The sequence below is a fragment of the Dendrobates tinctorius genome, unplaced genomic scaffold (assembly GCF_039654945.1).
Source record: "Dendrobates tinctorius isolate UK_male_01 unplaced genomic scaffold, ASM3965494v1 ptg000013l, whole genome shotgun sequence".
Lineage (NCBI taxonomy): Eukaryota > Metazoa > Chordata > Amphibia > Anura > Dendrobatidae > Dendrobates > Dendrobates tinctorius.
The window spans coordinates 3,713,806-3,735,519 of NW_027361681.1; the positions used below are offsets into that span (position 1 = coordinate 3,713,806).

The 21,714-nt window shown below is 46.9% G+C and overlaps 1 protein-coding gene across 13 annotated transcripts in view; it reads left to right on the plus strand.

Moving 5' to 3' along the window:
- The window catches only part of WDR31 (WD repeat domain 31), an 88,946-nt gene extending 74,169 nt beyond the window's left edge, over positions 1-14,777 (plus strand). For 8 of the 13 annotated variants that reach the window (XM_073558302.1, XM_073558291.1, XM_073558292.1 and 5 more), the window contains 9 exons: positions 2,351-2,473; positions 2,822-2,951; positions 3,710-3,784; positions 3,889-4,033; positions 4,118-4,218; positions 4,409-4,476; positions 5,725-5,866; positions 6,234-6,396; positions 11,861-14,777. In XM_073558302.1, coding sequence (XP_073414403.1) covers positions 2,427-2,473; positions 2,822-2,951; positions 3,710-3,784; positions 3,889-4,033; positions 4,118-4,218; positions 4,409-4,476; positions 5,725-5,866; positions 6,234-6,396; positions 11,861-12,021 — 1,032 coding nt within the window. In that variant the 5' untranslated portion in view covers positions 2,351-2,426 and the 3' untranslated portion in view covers positions 12,022-14,777. Of the gene's footprint in view, positions 1-2,171; positions 2,250-2,350; positions 2,474-2,821; positions 2,952-3,709; positions 3,785-3,888; positions 4,034-4,117; positions 4,219-4,408; positions 4,477-5,724; positions 5,867-6,233; positions 6,397-11,860 lie in introns of all 13 variants that reach the window. The other 5 variants (XM_073558295.1, XM_073558294.1, XR_012226493.1 and 2 more) reach the window with 4 other exon arrangements.
- Positions 14,778-21,714: the final 6,937 nt, after the last annotated feature.

Sequence of the window (21,714 nt, forward strand, 5' to 3'; positions counted from 1 at the left end):
GCATGTGCACACGATTGGGGAGTTGCAGCCGGTTAGATGCGAGCCTGCGTTCATCCGCAGCGGCCAGATGTTACAGCATAGTGGAGGGGATTTCTAGAAAGCCCATACCCACTATGCGTGCACTGCCACCCACGGATCACCTGTGGAGACGGACATGTGGCGCGTCTCTCCAGACAGCAGCTAGTCAATTCATCTTGTGGAGATGATAGTCTTCCCAAGAGAAATCTCAGCCTTACAATGTATAGGACACAGTGAATCTGCCCGGTCAGGGAACACATGCGGATTCACCTGCATCCGAAGCGCTGCTACCTCAGCGTCATGGGCACCCGACCTTATTGCCATCTATAGCCACAGCCAAATGATAAATGTCGGCCTGCACTGCCGTGCCCCATAGGGATCTCTCTTGTTGCTGTTCTACACATAAATCGACCACGAGTTGTATTTTGTTTATTTTACAAATTGCGGTTATTCATTAGATCAGGTACACATCGCACATGATGGGAGGTGTGTGGTCCTAGAATAAGACCTGATGTTGCGGCCGAGCCTCCTACCTTCCCTATGGCAATGGTCAGTTGTCGCGCTGTCACCGTCTAGCCTAGTCCTTTCTCTGCCATTATGTGCCTCCTGCTGTTACAATGTACCATTTTGATGTCTTCCTGTGTAGCAGAGGGGCTACATGCCTTGTCAGGGACCAGGTACAACTTCTTCCTCTACATTCTCCTTCCGTATTTCCAGATAATGTCCTCCCATAGAAGCGATTCCTGCACTTTTAGGGAATTGCTATTTAAGCAATCGGAGTGTGTTTAAGCAAATCATTGTGACTTCGGTGCCCCCTAGAGGAGTGAAGTGCCAGCTGCTACTTTGCTAAGCTACTGCACCCTATAGTCTTCTTCACTGATATAATTAACTAAAATTACAGACCCCTGCTCCACCCCTTCCTATACCACTAGTTTATGTCCAATTCTGAGACCCCACCACCACCAGAGACGCCTCCATTATATGCTGTGACCGATCTCACTCCTGAGACTTATTATACACTGATGAGTGTAGGCTGTGGCCCTTTAAATCCATGTCCTCGGCCTTATGACATGTTGTAAATACCTTAGGCCACACTGGACCCTCCTCTTCCCTTAGCGGGCGGGCATCCTGGTAGGGTTACATCAATCAGAGTGACACCCTCCTAATAAGATTTGCCATCTCCCATGGAGACTTAATGCCAGGAATCAGGATAGGTGAGCGGGCGCAACATTTTCCTTTCTCCTCTGTAATAATTGTACAGTACAGACCAAAAGTTTGGACACACCTTCTCATTCATAGAGTTTTCTTTATTTTCATGACTATGAAAATTGTAGATTCACTCTGAAGGCATCAAGACTATGAATTAACACATGTGGAATTATATAATTAACAAAAAAGTGTGAAACAACTGAAAATATGTCTTATATTCTAGGTTCTTCAAAACATTAAATTAAAGGCATACTGAACCAGCATGGCTACAACAGCATCTTGCAGCGGCATGCTGTTCCATCCGGTTTGCGTTTAGTTGGACCATCATTTATTTTTCAACAGGACAATGACCTCAAACACACCTCCAGGCTGTGTAAGGGTAAGGGCTATTTGACCAAGAAGGAGAGTGATGAGGTGCTACACCAGATGACCTGGCCTCCACAGTCACCAGACCTGAACCCAATCGAGATGGTTTGGGGCGAGCTGGACCGCAGAGTGAAGGCAAAAGGGCCAACAAGTGCTAAGCATCTCTGGGAACTCTTTCAAGACTGTTCGAAGACCATTTCCGGTGACTACCTCTTGAAGCTCATCAAGAAAATGCCAAGAGTGTGCAGAGCAGTAATCAAAGCAAAAGGTGGCTACTTTGAAAAACCTAGAATATAAGACATATTTTCAGTTGTTTCACACTTTTTGTTAATTATTTAATTCCACATGTGTTAATTCATAGTTTTGATGCCTTCAGAGTGAATCTACAATTTTTATAGCCATGAAAATAAAGAAAACTCTTTGAATGAGAAGGTGTGTCCAAACTTTTGGTCTGTACTGTGTATCCAGCGGTAATGAGCCACTTATCCCCCTGATATTTCCAAAGTATTTATCTAATGTGTAAGATGAGAGAGGGGGAAACATTAACATGCTGTACACTTCCTTTTTTTCTTCCCCAGTCAGTGACGAGAGCCTGAGGACCAGTGATCATTTGAGGGGTTCACATAGACATCGCCATGATCCAAGTGTCAGTGCTGGTGTGGGAGCATCTATATGTCTATTACATAGAACGGCTTATACCGTGACATTAGTGATCCCAGATTACCAGATGTTCATTTGTGATCTTTCCTCCTGGCAGGCGGCACTTTAGGATTCCCGATGTCTGGACCATTCATTCTTCGTCTGCTTATTTCATCCCGTCACTGGTTGGGATAATGGGGAAATTCCAGAGTAAAGTCAAGCGGAACAGCTCTAAATACAGGTAAATGTGTTACCAGGAATGGGAAACCCAGAGATTGCTTACCCCTCCTGAGTGCAGAGGGGAAATTGTGGGGTCTTTAAAGTAATGGAGCTGATCCTCCACTTGGAAAAGCTTCCATGTTTCCTCTCCCCACATTGCATCATGTGCCTCGAAGGTCTTTAGCAGCAACTTTATCTTCTGACACTGATGGGAGATCTTAATGGGGGGGAGGCACAGCTAGGTAGTTATGTCTTACTTGCACCCCCCCATGCTAGTACTGCAGCACTTTGTATACACAGCTCCTCCATAGACCGCAGCATTATGTATAATCTGTGCTGTATACATTCACATAATTTCTTCCATGTGCAGGGCTGACAGTCACGTAGAGGAGAGGTTGCCGGTCCAGACAATCCCGCAGTACCGTCGGGCTCACAATGACGCCGTCACCTACATCGCTGCTCTGAAATCCGACCTCTGCGTGTCAGGCGGCAAAGACAAGGTAAGTACTTAACTGCGGAGTGACTGAGCACTGGATACTGTGGCTGCCCGGCCTTGTAATTAACACACCAGGGCTCAGATTCCCGCCTGGTGTTGGGCTTGACTATTTCATTGTGAGCTGTATACAATCTACACACCTGGCAGACCTTTGCCCAATAAAGATCCATATTATTTTCTGTTCAATCCTTTGTTTCCCTATTACCCAAGATAAGCAGTGGAAATGTCTTTTGGCTGCGTATTCCACTTTTTATCAAATGAAAAGACATTCTGCTGAGCGTATCTTGTGCTAAAGGGAGCGACCATAATAAGAAAAACATGGCTGCTAGCTGCTGAAAACGGCTCCACACCTGCTAATAGGTTGGTTCTAGTATTGCAGCTTTACTGAAGTGAATGGAGCTGAGCTGCATTAGCTGGGACACATCAGATGCTGTTTTTGGAAGAAAGCAGCCATGTTTTTCTGCTCAAGGACAAGCCCTTTAATACAAGGAGCAGGGGTAATATTTGCTGTCTGAATGTACAGCCAAGGTATGTCTTGTGTGCTATTGTGGTGTGATCAGAAGCCCTGCTTTGTGGTGCATAGACATGTTTTCACCTCCTGTCACCATTGGACATTGTACGTGCATCACTTTGCCCCAAAGCAAACCACGGTCATACCCACTGCATGGGTGTGGCGTCAACTTCTCAATCACCAGGGTCTGGACGTATCTCAGCTTCCTAAATTTGGGGGCAAAGTATAACTGATGCTTTACTATCTTGCAGGCCGTGGTTGTGTCCAATTGGAGAACGGGCAGCGCCTTGAAGAGGTTTTTGGGGCACGAGCGAGAGGTGTCTAAGGTAATTCTGTGCCTACGGAGCGAGATGTGGGCAGCACACATCACATTCACACTGATGAGAATACAGGCGTGTAAACCGGGTCCTGTCATATCTCCACCGTACAGATCGCCTGCGTCTTCGGATCCAACCGCATCTTCAGCGCCTCTCGTGATAAGTCCGTCCTCATGTGGGATCTGCACTGTAAGACTGGCAGTGCCCAGAAGTTCATCGGGCATCAGTTAATTGTCACTGGATTGGCAGTGAGCCCTGGTCTGTACTCGCTCATTCAGACTGTAAATCTTGTGCTTATATTAGTTGTCGCCAACATTCTGACTTTCTTTCTCTCGCTTGCAGATTGTACCAAGATGGTGACGGGGTCTCGAGACAACACCCTGTGTAAATGGGATGTGGAGTCCGGGAACTGTCTGCACAAAGCTGCCGTGTCTAGAAATCTGGTAAGTTCAGTCCAGTGTTGCAGACAGGACTGCTGCTCATGATAACTGTACATATGGCAGTGCAGATCTTAGTTATTTCAGTATTCAGCATCATGTCCTTCGGACAGGCTGTCGTGTGATTGGGGAGTGTCTGCTCAGTAGTACATATGCACTATGTGCAAGATCCTGACCTCAATGTTCTGTCCTGTAGGTAACGCACTTATGCTGGGTTCCTGGAGAGTCCTACATCGTCCAGACCTCAGAGGATAAAAGCACCCGGTCAGTAATTCTTGTGTGCTCAATAGGATGTGATGTCTCACCACGCACAAGCGTTATATGTGTGACAAGCAGGCAGACCACAGATCCAGTAATGACCTGCTGGAAGGCCAGGAATTGTGCAGAAAGCAGGGATGTGGGTGCTTGACCCCACACACCACTTAGGTCTCCCTCAATTTGTCAGAAAAGAGATCTGCTTGGATGTTTAGATCAGTACTCCCCCTTTCACCGGTAGTGGTAAAAAAAAGTTACCTCTTCACTTTCCTACTTGTAGGAGTAGATGCCTCACTTCCCCAGTGGTCACAGCGGGACCCCTCTTCTTCCCCAGTGGTCACAGCGGGACCCCTCTTCTTCCCAAGTGGTCACAGTGGGACCCTTCTACTTCCCCAGTGGCACAGCGGGACCCCTCTACTTTCCCAGTGGCACAGCGGGACCCCTCTACTTCCCCAGTGGTCACAGCGGGACCCCTCTACTTCCCCAGTGGTCACAGCGGGACCCCTCTACTTCCCCAGTGGTCATAGCGGGACCCCTCTACTTCCTCAGTGGTCACAGCGGGACCCCTCTTCTTCCCCAGTTGTCACAGCGGGACCCCTCTTCTTCCCAAGTGGTCACAGTGGGACCCTTCTACTTCCCCAGTGGCACAGCGGGACCCCTCTACTTCCCCAGTGGTCACAGCAGGACCCCTCTACTTCCCCAGTGGTCACAGCGGGACCCCTCTACTTCCCCAGTGGTCACAGCGGGACCCCTCTACTTCCCCAGTGGTCGCAGCGGGACCCCTCTACTTCCCCAGTGGTCGCAGCGGGACCCCTCTACTTCCCCAATGGTCGCAGCGGGACCCCTCTACTTCCCCAGTGGTCTCAGCGGGACCCTTCTACTTCCCCAGTGGTCTCAGCGGGACCCTTCTACTTCCCCAGTGGTCTCAGCGGGACCCTTCTACTTCCCCAGTGGTCTCAGCGGGACCCTTCTACTTCCCCAGTGGTCGCAGTGGGACCCCTCTACTTCCCCAGTGGTCACACACTCTCTGCTATTTTCCAAGCAATGACAGCAACACTCCCTCATATAACCTAGCCTTGCCCTCACAATAGTCACGTTTGATTTCCACATTTCCCACATGAGAAATGGCAACACCGAGGATGACTCCACCCAAGATGGAAATGTTGTATGAAGCTGTCCTGCATCGGTACTAAGGAACATCTATACTAACGTGCTAAACTCTTCTATATTCGTAATACCATTAATCTTATTACCTAGTGTATGGGACACCCGTGACCTGCAGGTGGCGCACACGTTCCCCATGAAACAGTATATACAGATGCACTGTGATGTCAGTGAGGACGGCAACTACTGTGTGACCAGCAGCAATGGGTTCAGTGGACAGGGCTGTGAAGCTACGGTGAGATATTATACGGTGGACTGGGGGGTGTCATTTTTCACATCTGATTGGCTAGTTGAGATCGGTGGCTTTCAGAGATCTTACTTTAAACATGGCAACAACACAAGTAAAACCCCCTAAAAGCCACTCACCTGTATGTACCTCTCTGTGCACTCTGTGCAGGATTTGTGCTCCAGATGGATGTTCTCAGCCCTCGACATATGTGACATCTAGGGCAGGTCATTTTCTGCATTTCCTTTCAGCTATCCCAATCATGGACACCACTAAACCTTGCCACAGTTTGAAATGACTGACAACAGAGAGCAATAGGTCTTAGTCAACAGCACAGCTTATGAAGTCAAAGTAATCTTTAATGTCCTCTTCACAGCTGTGGGACCTCAGGAAGACTAAAGACATAGTGTGTGAGTATAAGGGCCACCTACAAAGCACCACCTCCTGTGTTTTCCTTCCGAAGAGTACCTCTGACACCCCACTGGTGGCCACTGCATCACATGACTGCACGGTGAAGGTTTGGGAGCGAGATGCTGCTGGTATGTGATCAGTCTATAGTCCTGGTTGTGAAGGTTGGAGGGATTTATTGACAGCTTACGATCCTTCCTAAAGCGTGCAGCTTTAAGTGGACTACTGTCTCAGCGGAGGGGGGGGGGCAGTTTTTCGGCTTCAAAGAAGGATTTCATCCCCCACACACACCAACTAGCTAGTACAGGAAGACTCCCTATGTATCCAAACCCTGTGGTCTAACTGCTTTGTTCGGACAGCCTGGAGTTCATAAGGAGGATATGAACTTACCGTATATATACTCGTGTATAAGCCGACCCCCCCCAATTTTGCCAAAAAAACTGGGAAAACTTATTGACTTGCGTATAAGCCTAGGGTGGAAAATGCAGCAGCTACTGGTAAATTTCAAAAATAAAAATAGATACCAATAAAAATAAAGGTAAAATTAATTGAGACATCAGTAGGTTAGTAGGTTAAATGTTTTTGAATATCCATATTGAATCAGGAGCCCCATATACAGTTGTGGCCAAAAGTATTGACTCCCCTGCAATTCTGTCAGATAATCAGTTTCTTCCTGAAAATGATTGCAAACACAAATTCTTTGGTATTATTATCTTCATTTAATTTGTCTTAAATGAAAAAACACAAAAAGAATTGTCCTAAAGTCAAATTGGATATAATTCCACATCAAACATAAAAAAGACGGTGGACAAAAGTATTGGCACTGTTCGAAAAATCATGTGATGCTTCTCTAATTTGTGTAATTAACAGCACCTGTAACTTACCTGTGGCACCTAACAGGTGTTGGCAATAGCTAAATCACACTTGCAGCCAGTTGACATGGATTAAAGTTGACTCAACCTCTGTCCTGTGTCCTTGTGTGTACTACATTGAGCATGGAGAAAAGAAAGAAGACCAAAGAACTGTCTGAGGACTTGAGAAACCAAATTGTGAGGAAGCATGAGCAATCTCAAGGCTACAAGTCCATCTCCAAAGACCTGAATGTTCCTGTGTCTTCCGTGCGCAGTGTCACCAAGAAGTTTAAAGCCCATGGCACTGTGGCTAACCTCCCTAGATGTGGACGGAAAAGAAAAATTGACAAGAGATTTCAACGCAAGATTGTGCGGATGTTGAATAAAGAACCTCGACTAACATCCAAACAAGTTCAAGCTGCCCTGCAGTCCGGGGATACAACATTGTCAACCCGTACTATCCGTCGGCGTCTGAATGAAAAGGGACTGTATGGTAGGAGACCCAGGAAGACCCCACTTCTTACCCCGAGACATAAAAAAGCCAGGCTGGAGTTTGCCAAAACTTATCTGAAAAAGCCTAAAACGTTTTGGAAGAATGTTCTCTGGTCAGTTGAGACAAAAGTAGAGCTTTATGGGCAAATGCATCAACATAGAGTTTACAGGAGAAAAAAGAGGCATTCAAAGAAAAGAACACGGTCCCTACAATCAAACATGGCGTAGGTTCCCTGATGTTTTGGGGTTGCTTTGCTGCCTCTGGCACTGGACTGCTTGACCGTGTGCATGGCATTATGAAGCCAGAAGACTACCAACAAATTTTGCAGCATAATGTAGGGCCCAGTGTGAGAAAGCTGGGTCTCCCTCAGAGGTCATGGGTCTTCCAGCAGGACAATGACCCAAAACACACTTCAAAAAGCACTAGAAAATGGTTTGAGAGTAAGCACTGGAGACTTCTAAGGTGGCCAGCAATGAGTCCAGACCTGAATCCCATAGAACACCTGTGGAGAGATCTAAAATGGCAGTTTGGAGAAGGCACCCTTCAAATATCAGGGACCTGGAGCAGTTTGCCAAAGAAGAATGGTCTAAAATTCCAGCAGAGCATTGTAAGAAACTCATTGATGGTTACCGGAAGCGGTTGGTCACAGTTATTTTGGCTAAAGGTTGTGCAACCAAGTATTAGGCTGAGGGTGGCAATACTTTTGTCTGGCCCATTTTTGGAGTTTTGTGTGAAATGATCAATGTTTTGCTTTTTGCTTCATTCTCTTTTGTGTTTTTTTTCATTTAAGACAAATTAAATGAAGATAATAATACCAAAGAATTTGTGTTTGCAATCATTTTCAGGAAGAAACTGAGTATTATCTGACAGAATTGCAGGGGTGTCAATACTTTTGGCCACAACTGTAATGCTCCATACAGTTCATGATGGGCCCCATAAGATGCGCCATACAAAATACTCCCCATATAATGCTGCACAAAGGTTAATAATGCCCCCCATAAGATGCTCCATAGTATAATATACCCCATATAATGCTCTATAAAGGTTATGGCCCCATAAGATGCTTCATAGATTATTCCCCCATAAGATGCTTCATAGATTATTCCCCCATAAGATGCTCCATAGATTATTCCCCCATAAGATGCTCCATAGATTATGCCCCAATAAGATGCTCCATAGAATATGCCCCCATATGCTGCCCCATAGACTATACCCCCATATGTTGCCCCCATTTGCTGCTCCATAGAATGTGCCCCCATATGCTGCTGCAAAAAAAAAACGCCATACTCACCTCTCCTGCTCAGGACCCAGCACCTGAGATACTCTCCTCTCCCCCATTCCATCGCTGCTCACCGCTGTCTGCCATGTCGTCTGTCAGTGACGTTCAGGCAGAAGAGGGCACGGCGCCCACTAACCACGTCACCGCGCCCTCTGCTGGCTAAACGTCATAGACAGACGACGCAGCAGACAGCGGTGAGCAGCGATGGACCGGGGGACAGGTGAATATCGCTATACTTACCCCCTTCTGGCGTGATCTCTGCAGCCCCGTTTCTCCACGGTCTCCCTTCCTGCCTTCAGCGGTCACGTGATACCGCTCATTACACTCATGAATATGCGCATATTCATGAGTTTAATGAGCGGTATCGTGACCGCTGAAGGCGGGAAGGGAGACCGTAGAGAAGCGGGGGGGCTGCAGAAACCGCGCCAGGGGGGGTAAGTATGATCTGTGACATCCCCGCTCCCCCGCCGACCCCCAGGTATATGACTCGTGTATAAGCCGTGAGGGGGGGGACTTTCAGCCCAAAAAAATGGGCTGAAAATCTCGGCTTATGCATGAGTATATACGGTACCTTATGTCGCAGCCAGATACCGATTCAATTTTTTAGATCTCTGGAACAAGCTGAACGTCTTCCAGAGTCTGGATCCATTTTAGCATTTCAGAGGGATATGTAGAATGGCTAGTAAGAATCAGTGTTTAGTCTCAACGTGTAGCAGGGCACCTGCCGGACCCGAATGTGCCAAAACTGCCTCTCTAGGACCGTCCAGTAAGGAGTTATGACCCATCTTAGGTTTTAGAGTTTTTAGCTGCTAGAGGCAAGGGGAGGGGATTTAGGTTCTGCCCGGAGGGCAGTGACCCAAATGGGACAAATGCTAGTGCAAGGCTATGTGGTCTCTTTCTCTGATATACTTGCGGCTCACTTCAAAAGTGGGGGCCACGTCAAGTAACGTGCTGTGAAGGGACTTAGAAACAGCTGGCAGCTCATGCCCCCTGCGGCCCAGCGCTCATATGGTCGAACATCCCACCAGGAATTGATATGATCCTTCTGCTTAGATGTGTTGTACTTCACCTGTATTTGCATATCTGACCATTGTATGTGTACAGTGGGTGCGGAAAGTATTCAGACCCCTTTACATTTTTCACTGTTTCATTGCAGCCATTTGGTAAATTAAAAAAAGGTAATTTTTTTTCTCATTAATGTACACTCTGCACCCCATCTTGACTCAAAAAAAAAACACAGAAATGTAGAAATTTTTGCAAATTTATTAAAAAAGAAAAACTGAAATATCACATGGTCATAAGTATTCAGACCCTTTGCTCAGCATTGAGTAGAAGCACCCTTTTGATCTAGTACAGCCATGAGTCGTCTTGGGAATGATGCAACAAATTTTTCACACCTGGATTTGGGGATCCTCTGCCATTCTTCCTTGCGGATCCTCTCCAGTTCCGTCAGGTTGCATGGTGAACGTTGGTTGACAGCTATTTTCAGGTCTCTCCAGAGATGCTCAATTGGGTTTAGGTCAGGGCTCTGGCTGGGCCAGTCAAGTGGCTGCAATGAAAGAGTGAAAGATGTAAAGTGATCTGAATACTTTCGGTACCCACTGTATAACCAATGTGTATATAGTGTTTTGTCTAGTGTGCCTTTAAGGCGATTAAATATATAATTTAACCTTTGGCTGTTCTGTTATCTCGATCCACAAGTCCATGTTGTTGGATTAACTTTCCATGCTACCGGGGCTGAGTTCTGGCCCAATATAATCCCGTTAAGGGACTGGGTTTATATCTAACGAGGAACTGGTGACAGTCCCATCGGGCTAGCCAGGCGCTGTTTCACTGGTGCTAGTGAAAGGGACTTCTCAGCCTGTCTGGGGTGTGGGCGAGTATGGTGCCACGTCAGTGACTGTGTGGGCCGCATCCTCTCACTCCCAGTGCCTTCCTGGGCCCGTGTGGACAGGGGGTGTCAGTGTAAAACTGTACCAAGCTGACTTTACGTGTTCTCAGAGGGTGCGGAACGTCACGTTGGTGAAAGTGGGGAGACTGCATTGCGTGATCCTTCTGACGTAATAGTGTCCTCAGGCAAGGTGCAGGTTCGTCACGTGGTAGCAGTGGTGGAATTCTGTGTGATCTCCCTGGTGCCATCCTTCACACTCTTCGTGACTTATGTGTTAAGTGATGCTACATTGCTAGCACGTGCCATCACTTTATAACAGCTGGGTTCTGGCTCTGATAATGAATCGGCTGCAGTGCTGATTTATAACTGCAGCCCCTTCTGAATGTTTGTAGCACAACAGCGCCTCATGGCATCCTGGCTGTATGAGGAACTGCAGCCAGCCCTACGTAATAGAATAGGCACCTGCTTTACAAGGAAAATGGACTTTTTAAATTAGTGCTATGGTCCCTTCATTCTCAGGATTTTAGGACTCCACTATTAAGTTGATGGGTATGCTAGAGATGTACCTTTTTAATAATATATATATATAATGAGTATCTCTACTTTTCTGGCCTGTATTGTGGAAAATGTGCTCCAAACTTATGTGAAGAATTCATTTCCCACAGCAAACCATTGATCAAATGGATCATATGGCCTAAGACTATTTCTAGCAGTCCCCCCTCCTTACAAGCATAGATATGTCCCCAATACGCAGAGGGGAGTAAGTCCCATTGAGCACCACTGGAAGGATTGGGCATGTTAACATTTAATATGCCCCATCTGTTTGTCACCAATACAGGTGGAGTGTCATACACATCAGACAATCGGCAGCCTACTCTGACCAAACTAGGCCTAATATACGTGGCCTTGTAATCTGAGAGCTAACGGCACAGCAGTAAAATCTGAACACAGCTTTGACTGTGACTGGAGCATAATTGTAGCTCCAGACCAGAATGGGATTATTGTTTATTAATCTTACAGATATAATTTTCCCTTTTCTTTGCTCGCTCATCACGGTTTGCTTCTTTCCCTCTGTCCCCAGCGTGTGTGAGCAGCCTGTTCCTGGACGGCTCGGGGCCCCTTTCGTCTTTGGCGGTTTGTGATAATTCATCCATTCTGTGTGGCAGCTTCAACTCCGGGATCCTGTCCCTGCACATAGACTGCAGCAGAGGAGCCGCACTGCAGCGGGTGGCAAACTTCTAGCTGGGGGTGCTGCAGAACGCCCCCCTCCTCACCAAGGGTCCTATCACTACAGCGAGGATACCAACATTTTGTATGGGATAAAGGGGCGGCTATTGGCTCTAAACACTTGTACAGACTCTAATCACACCACACGATGGCGCTCCTGTCCGGTCCTGCTGCTTGGGCTGACCTCAATGAAGTCAGTGAAAGTCTAGAAGCAAAACATGGCAGCTCAGTGGATGCTATTACTGCATCACATGGCGGGGTCCTGGGACATCATTTGAGAGATGTAGCATTGCCTATCCGCGACCTGTCCTCCTGATGAACACTCACACTTGAAGCTGTTTTCATTAGTGGCCGTGCACTTAGATCTGGAACAGCCAATGTTTCTGTAGATTTTTTTTTTTTTAATGTTTGTATATATGGATTATTATTACTGTATATTCTGTTTATTAGCAGAAGCTGTTATCACACCACTGGACTTGGGGGATCAGCCCGGCACTTGTGGAGTTGCTGATTTCTTGGGTGAATAATCTGGTAGAAAAATCCTTTAGTTGTGGGAGGGTCGGGCATTAATCTTGTGTTCATGTGGAGCCGAAGACCTTCTTCACAGATGTGCATTTTTCTCTTATTTTATTGTTCACCCAGATATTAAGCCAGTCGCAGGCAGCCTCTGATCGCCCAGAATCCAATGGACAGATTTTATTTTTATTAGAATACTAGCTGAAGAGCCCGGAGTTTCCCGGGCATAGTAACTAACTGTGGTTAGTTATAATACATATCTGTGGAAATTATGGGGCCTTATTCCTTCTGCACTTCATGGTCCTTCTTTTAACACAGCCTCCTCCTGCACCTCACGCTCCTCCTTTATACACAGCAGCTTTCATATGCACACAGTGGCAGGCAGTGTCACCAGGCAGACAGCACTCTTCCCTGGCTGAACTGTCGGTAGACACGAGATCCTGGGCAGCGAAAGGACCTGTAATGATGTCATGACCATGTGACCAGTCCCGTGCTTGGGAGGAGTCAGACGCAGGGCTGTGCTGGTGCTGGAGTAGAAGTGTCAGCTCGTGTCACAGAGCAGGGTCTTATATCGCATCTCTGAGGGAAGTATAGTAACCCCATATACATGGGATCAAAAGCAAACTTTACATGGGTATTAGGGTATGTTTACACTGGGCGTTTTGCTGCTTTTTTAATGCTAATTTTCAGCTGCTTTTTACAGTACCAGCAAAGCCTATGAGATTTCAGAAATCTTATGCACACACATAGTTTTTTTTGTGATCAGGATTTTGTGCTTTACTGCTTTTTTGGACATAGAGCATGTCACTTCTTTCAGCGTTTTTGCAGCATTTTTCACTCATTGGCTTGAATGGGTGTTGAAAAAATGCTGCAAAAACGCAGGTATCATTACTTGCTGCGTTTTTTCTGCAGAAAAGTCATGGACATTAGCATGGACAAAGATGCAAATAAACCTGCGTCCAGTGTGAACATACCCTTAAGGATGATGGGATTGGACTAGAATTGGAATAAAAAGTTTCACAGGACCCTGGCACAGCAGCCATGTTATAAGTCTATGCCCACCGGAGCAGAGCCCTGCAAACCTCCTTCATGCCGACACCTCCGGCTCCTCACTAGTAGTCCCAGCATGACACACTCACCAGGCCTACTGATCAGAAGAGGAGCCAGGATACCGGGAAGAAGGAGGTTCATCGGGCTCTGGTCCTGGCCACAGACTACTGATGTGGCTGCTCGGCAAGGGTCCTGCAAACCTTTTTGCTCAACTCTTGAATGGATTAAAGTTTTTTATTTTTTGTTTTTTTTTATACTTTCTCATCTTTAATATTTAGATGGGGATTTCTAAAATCTTTTTATAATATTTTACACATATTCATTTACTACCCTTTTTAGGGTCTCTGCTTACTGTCAGGGAATGGGAACCCGTCCTTGGCTCACAAGGCCGCAGGGCTCATTAGCGGGAGGTCTGATGTAACAAGTCATCACTTTTGCCGAGCAGCACGCTATGGCCAGGGTCGCACTTGCGAGAAACTCAAGCCTCAATACCCGGCACTCGGGACCAGAGTGTGCGGCTGCATGTCTTTCTATGCAGCTGAACGATCCGGTCTGAACCGCTGGCGGCAGTGCCTGGCATTGGTGCGAGAGACTCGCAAGTGTGACCTTGGCCAATCCACGATAACTGCAGGAATGATTCCTTTCACTTTCAGCAAGCAGAGATCTTGAACATCATGAGATCATCAGATGTCGATACACAAAGTATATTACTAGTTTGTATGACTTTGAATTATATGAAAATATATGTAGCTGGTAATTGGAGGGCGCTTATAGACACCATACACACCCCTCAGTAGTTTATTGGGATTGGAAGAGCACTTATTTTTACCATCTGTTTTGGCATATATTTTAATGTGTATAGTGACATTCCTTTAATCCAGCGCCTGAAATTCCAGCAGTCCAGAATAGAACTGTACGATGAGAAGCAGAGAGTACCTACTAAGTGACAAAAGCAGATCCTGTGGCAGTGGGGTGAGGTTTGGAGGTTCTGTTCCCGGTTAGTGGTGAATTGTCTGATAATCCAGCAGTGGGGGACGGTCCTGTAGTTCTGATAAGACCGTATACATTTTGTATTTAGACCTGTGAGATAGATGCGTCCTCGATGTACTGTGTTTAGATGTGACCATACTATGAGGCTTCATTACACTCTGGATCCATGCTGTGCGTATGGAAATAGTGAATAAAGCAGATAATTCTCATCTCTACTTTGTCTATTGTGATTTTATTTTATAAATAAAAACTCCTATGATCATAGGTTTTCCATTGATGCTACAAGTCTGGATCCCAGAGAAAGTAATGTCAAATCTAGACAAGGGTCAATGGAGCCTAGTGAAGGGGTACGATGAAAGGGTCACTGTACAATCACATGATGTCCACAGAACATAGCCCCCTCACGTTTCAAAACATTGCCTGATTGCACTGCCTCTGCTGGCTTATCTTCTTTCCATGCTGCCACCTCCTCCCCGATTCCTAATGTAAGGCCGCCTCCTGCCGACCACATGTTTTCAGTACTGTTTGATGAAACCAGGCCACCTTTCATTGCTCCATGGCCCTGTACCCCCTTTATATCATAGCTACAGTTGGTACGGAAAGTATTCAGACCCCTTTAAATTTTTCACTCTTTGGGTCCATTCTTGACTGGCCCAGCCAGAGCCCTGACCTAAACCCAATTGAGCATCTCTGTAGAGACCTGAAAATGGCTGTCCACCAATGTTCACCATCCAACCTGACGGAACTGGAGAGGATCTGCAAGGAAGAATGGCAGAGGATCCCCAAATCCAGGTGTGAAAAACTTGTTGTATCATTCCCAAGAAGATTCATGGCTGTACTAGCTCAAAAGGGTGCTTCTACTCAATACTGAGCAAAGGGTCTGAATACTTATGATCATGGGATATTTCAGGTTTTCTTTTTTAATAAATAGGCAAAAACGTGTACATTTCTGTGTTTTTTTTTTCAGACAAGATGGGGTGCAGAGTGTACATTACTGAGAAAAAAAAATTAACTTTTTTTGAATTTACCAAAAGGCTGCAATGAAACAAAAAGCGAAAAAATTAGAGGGGTGTGAATACTTTCTGTACCCACTGTATGATGCACTGTATGTCCTGACCCCTTTCTATCATAGCTGTGATGCTCTGTATCCTGACCCCTTTCTGTCATAGCTATGATACTGTGTGTCCCCTTTCTATCATATCCTATCATATCTGTGATGTTCCATGTGTCGCAACCCCTTTCTCTCATGGCTACGAAGCTCTGCCTGTCCTGACCCCTATCATAGCTATGATGCTCTGCCTGTCCTGACACCTTTTATCATAGTCAGCAGTACATTTACTAGTAATTTAGGGTCGTATTGCTCTTCCGTAGGATCGGACCAGGAAACCACCTTCCCTTTGGACATATTGATCAGCCTCGGGTGCCCATGACTTTCGCTGGTACATAGTGTAATGCGTCCTTTCTCCAGCAGAGGGCAGAGCAGATTTCCACCTTACGGTAATAATAATAATCTTTATATAGCGCCAACATATTCCGCAGCGCTTTACAGTTTGACGGTATTGTAGCTTGTTTCCGTGTTTTATCTATCTACTGATTTGTGGATTAACCCTTCTTATGCCATGTTTTATGATAACTAGTAGGAATCCTAATAATTTTTCTGATTTTAATATGTCTACTGTTATGTTTAACTATAGTTTTAGTGTGCTGAGACAGAGCGTGAAGCGACCAGGGAGGATGCGGTAAGTGAGATTGATAGTGCTGCATGGACTCTTACGGGACTTGTTCCACGAAGATATGTGTAAGGCTATGTGCCCACGTAGCGTTTTTCATGCAGAGTATTCCTGAGCGGAAATGCACACCCTCTTCCCAGGAAAAACGCATGCATTTTATGAAGTGCTTTTGTAAGCGTTTTTGACGCTTTTGTTAAGCGTTTTAGCATGCGTTTTCCTATGCGTTTTTGCAATACAATTGAATGTATGCGGAAACCCGTGCGTTTCCGCAAAATTAATGAACATGCTGCGTTTTTTTTCTACTTGGCGTTTTCACAGCGGAAAAAAACGCACCATTAGCACAACATGTGCGGATTCCATTATATTACATTGGATGCTTTTCGTAAGCGTTTCCACAGCAGCAACGCGCGTCTAAAAGCGCTGCGGAAACGCTTAAAAAAACGCTACGTGGGCACACAGCCTAAGGGTGATTATATCCTGTGAGTGGTGCTCAGTTCACAATATGACAAGTCAGGTGTATATTATGAGGTTCTGCAGCAGCTGAGGTGTATAGTATGAGGTTCTACCGTAGCTGGGGTTTATTATGAAGTTCTGCAGCTAATGAGGGGTAAATTGTGATATTCTGCAACCTCAGATCCTCATAATGCATGTCAATTGCTGCAGAACCTCATAGTACGCACCTCAGCTGCTGCAGAACCTCATAGTACGCACGTCAGCTGCTGCAGAACCTCATAGTACACACCTCAGCTGCTGCAGAACCTCATAGTACGCACCTCAGCTTATGAAACAAAGCTTCATGTGACTTGGTGATGACTGTGGACCTGACAGCAGTGGCTCCTGTGACAGGGCCAGTGCTTACAATTGTATTGGGGTCCATATGATAAATTTCTATTGTGCGGCACCTCTGTGTCCAGTGAGCCGCTGATCCGGACCCTTTGCCCTTTACATTGCTGTAGAGGAGCACTCTCATCATGCACTGGAGGAGCGGGTCCTGCTTTGCATGTGCTTTGAATGCAGCTGGGCCTGTATTTGGTGTCGTACTCCTCCACTGTGTTTGTGAATATCCTACTCCGGCTGCTACAAGCCTCGTCTTGCCCTAATTACACCCTATTCAGAGGCTGCTATTCTTTCTAATGGCGGACAATTAGTAACAACCTGCGCCCTCTGCTCCTTTGTTACACAGGGTGATGACGGGTGTCTGCACCTCCGAATATGTCATCGGAGATTACCTTATATTGGATCATATGCAAACAAACTGCAATGTCAGGAGGGCACGAGGTACAGTTGGAAGGGCACTGTCATGAGGGCATGAGTTACAGTCGAAAGGGCATGGTCACGAGGTACAGTTTGGAGGGCACGATCAGGAGGGCATGAGGTACAGTCAGAAGGGCATCTCTTGAGGGCACGGTCAGGAGGGCACGAGGTACAGTCTGGAGGGCACAGTCAGGAGAGCACGAGGTACAGTCAGGAGGGCACGAGGTACAGTCGGAAGGGCATGAGGAGGTACGGTCAGGAGGGCTCGAGGTACGGTCAGTAGGGCGTAAGGAGGTACGGTCAGGAGGGCACAGGGCACATTCAGAAGGGCACAGGGTGCAGTCGTAAGGGCATGAGGAGGTATGGTCATGAAGGCACGATGTACAGTCAGGAGGGCACAGGGCACATTCAGAAGGGCACAAGGTACAGTCGTAAGGGCATGAGGAGGTATGGTCATGAAGGCACGATGTACAGTCAGGAGGGCACAGGGCACATTCAGAAGGGCACAAGGTACAGTCGGAAGGGCATGAGGAGGTACGGTCAGGAGGGCTCGAGGTACGGTCAGTAGGGCGTAAGGAGGTACGGTCAGGAGGGCACAGGGCACATTCAGAAGGGCACAGGGTGCAGTCGTCAGGGCATGAGGAGGTATGGTCATGAAGGCACGATGTACAGTCAGGAGGGCACGGCACATTCAGAAGGGCACAAGGTACAGTCGGAAGGGCATGAGGAGGTACGGTCAGGAGGGCTCGAGGTACGGTCAGTAGGGCGTAAGGAGGTACGGTCAGGAGGGCACAGGGCACATTCAGAAGGGCACGGTGCAGTCGTAAGGGCATGAGGAGGTATGGTCATGAAGGCACGATGTACAGTCAGGAGGGCACAGGGCACATTCAGAAGGGCACAAGGTACAGTCGGAAGGGCATGAGGAGGTATGGTCATGAAGGCACGATGTACAGTCAGGAGGGCACAGGGCACATTCAGAAGGGCACAAGGTACAGTCGGAAGGGCATGAGGAGGTATGGTCATGAAGGCACGAGGTACAGTCAGAAGGGCACAAGGTACAGTTGGAAGGGCATAAGGAGGGGTACGGTCAGGAGGGCACGAGGTACAGTCGGAAAGGCACGGTTAGGAAGGCACATCCTGTTACTAATCAGATCTACCGTGCTGTGCCAATCCTGCTAATCCAGCATAGCACAAATGTACTGGACCATATGGAATCTGTAGAAAAGGGTGATCAGTCTACCCATTTTCTTATCATTATTGTATCGGTGGGGATCCAACTACTGGAACTCACCATAATTAGAACGAAGGGTCCTCAGCTGCCCATTCAGCCTTTCAGATACCAGGTCGCTCCCCATAGCTGATTTTGCACAGCAAGCCACTTGCTTTAAGAGACCACCCTCTTCAGGAAAGGAATACTTGTCTGATTGTACACAAACTTCATATTGTATTTGCAAAATGTAAAGATTGGTCAAAAAATGCAAATATAGAGCGTGAAATTTTGCAAAATTATCTTATAGGGAGACAGTAAAAACAGTCATAAATGTCTGCAAGGTGGAGGTCTGGCTGCTGATATCCCAGAATCCATACTTGTCCCAGTCCTTTTTGCGTTGTATCATTTTTGGTTCAGATATATGGGCAAGAACAGAATGGCGAACAGAAGGATGCCAACAGTGAGAATGGTGAGCCCGATGCCCCACACGCTCTGTAAGAAGGCACGGCAGCCCGTCCGCTGCACTGCGATGAGCCCTCCTGGCGCTGGCCGCTGCTCCCCACCGGCGGACAGCAGGTGTAATGTCACCACAGATCCTCTACCTTCCGACGAGTCTTTCTTTTTCCTCCAGCACAGTTTGCACCCGTCCACCCAGACGTCTTGGAGAGTCCGCATCTCGGGTGGGAGGTGGGCTACGACATCAAGGTCAGGTTGCATTTTCGGGACCCCTTCTGGAGGAATTTGAGCCAAGATTCGGCAAAAAGGGCATGGGAACTCCTGAGACTTATGGAGGAACAGGCAGAGTCTGGAGAGGCACTCCATGCAGAAGGTGTGAGAGCAGGGAAGGAGCAGCGGCGTCTTGAAGACATTATCATAGGGGACGTAGCAGATGGGACACTCAAGGAGGCTGCCGATGTGTTCTTCAGGATCAGAAGGGACTGTGGCCATGTCATATCCACATCTCCACACTGGAATGGTCCAAGATGGGACTCAGCTGGGGAGACATAAGGACGTCTAACACCTCCTCACCCCGGGTCAGGCTCTCAAAGCAAGTGATGACTTCTCACCGGTCCTGGCTTCTCCATTCTCAGCGTTTCTCCATCTTTCTAGTCTGTGTGTTTTCCTTTGAAGCTTCTTTTGGTGCCTCCGTTCTGGATCTTCAGCCTTCTATATACGTATCTTCTCTTGGTAACCGGCAGTCTGCTTCGGGTTTCATTCAGGCTTCAACCAAGAGTGATTCTTGGGTTGTCCGTCCTCCCTCATCACATAGCAACACAAACAATTGGGGAAGAAGCCATCAAACACATTCTGTCACTGGAGAGACGGCCGGACGGGCCCTCATTAGACATGCAGGTTACCGGTGACATCAGGGGTTTGTGTATCCTGCGCTTATACATTGGCAATCAGTCACCAAGAGGCCAGCAATACTTCACACTGACCGTGCAGGAGCCGTAAACCTAAGGGTGTGTGCACACGTTGCGGATTCTGCTGCGGATTTGTCCAAATCCACAGGTCAAAAGACCTGTTTATCTGCGGATTTAGGGTGGTTTAGCCTGCGGTTTTCCCCTGCGGTTTGACATCTATCATTGAGCAGGTGCCAAACCGCTGCGGAATCCGCACAAAGAATTGACATGTTGCGGATTTGAAACCACAGCAAATCCGCGCGGAAAAATCTGCAACGTGTGCACTGCGTTTTTCTTTTTACATAGAGTAAAATTGTACTGTACACCACAGCAGAAATGGCTGTGGATCCGCAGGGCCAAAACCGCTGTGGATCCGCAGCAGAATCCGCAACGTGGGCACACACCCTAAAGGGGTGGTAGAGGAATAATGGCGCCACACCTGTCATCAGGTTGTGTCTGGTATTGCAAATCAGCCGCATTCACTGAGAAGAGCTGCAATTTCAGCCACAACTTGGAGGTAGCGCTATTTATCCTGGCAAAGCATTTTTCTATTCTCCCTTCACATGTTTGTATATATGAGTCTGGTTTCTGCAAAACTGGGCTACCACCAATATGACTGCGGTTCTAGGGCTCACAAACGGTTGTCACTCGCCTTTAAGTGCATTTATTGATGATGTGACCACATAGTAAGGTAATGAAAAACATGCACAAATGTGTGTGGTTTTGTTTCGGTGACGCACTTCTTACATACGTCCATGCTGCAGGATTGGCATTTTATGAGGTTTGTGACGTTATAAGAACTATCTCTAACTAATACATATATAGAATTTTTTTAACATTGGTTATAAAATTGCAGGTGTCACTATGTCTTGTGTGTTGAGTTGTGTAGTGGATGGTAGTTTTTGTTGTTTATAAAGGGCTAGTCCCTAAAAATCAATACATTTTTTTAATCTGCATTTTTTAAATGTTTAATCAATTTGATGCAATTCATAGATCATTTGATTTTGAAGGATTATTTAAAAAAAATCAACTTATCCCCTTTTCTATGGGAGAAGGGATAACTTGTTAGTCGCTGAAGTGTCTGACTGCTGGGACCACCCATTAATCCCTAGATCTTGGCTTGATAACAAGGCTCCACAGACCCATCCTGAGGTGCATATGCTCAGTCCATTCATTGTCTATGAGACTGCCAAGTGCTGTGCTCGGATTTCTATGGAAGTCCCACAGGCAATAAATGTAGTCAAGGTCCTGTCTGCCAACTCCACTGCATTCAGGATGGAGTCACAACGGTCAGACCCCCATCTATTATAACTTGATTTTTGCAAAAGGAGTGACTTCTCAGGAGTACTGTAACAATCATTTAGTCACAGGGTCACCTGGGTGTTATATTAGGGCAGGGCCCCTGCTTGCTACTCCTTCTGTGACTCCTCCTTCACGCTTACTGGTGGCCCCTTCATTGGAGATTCCTCAGGGCTGTGACTGGTCACCTGTATGGAGCAGCAGCCCCCACCTAGAGGAGATATATAGTATTACATGGCACCCATAGGGCGGCTAT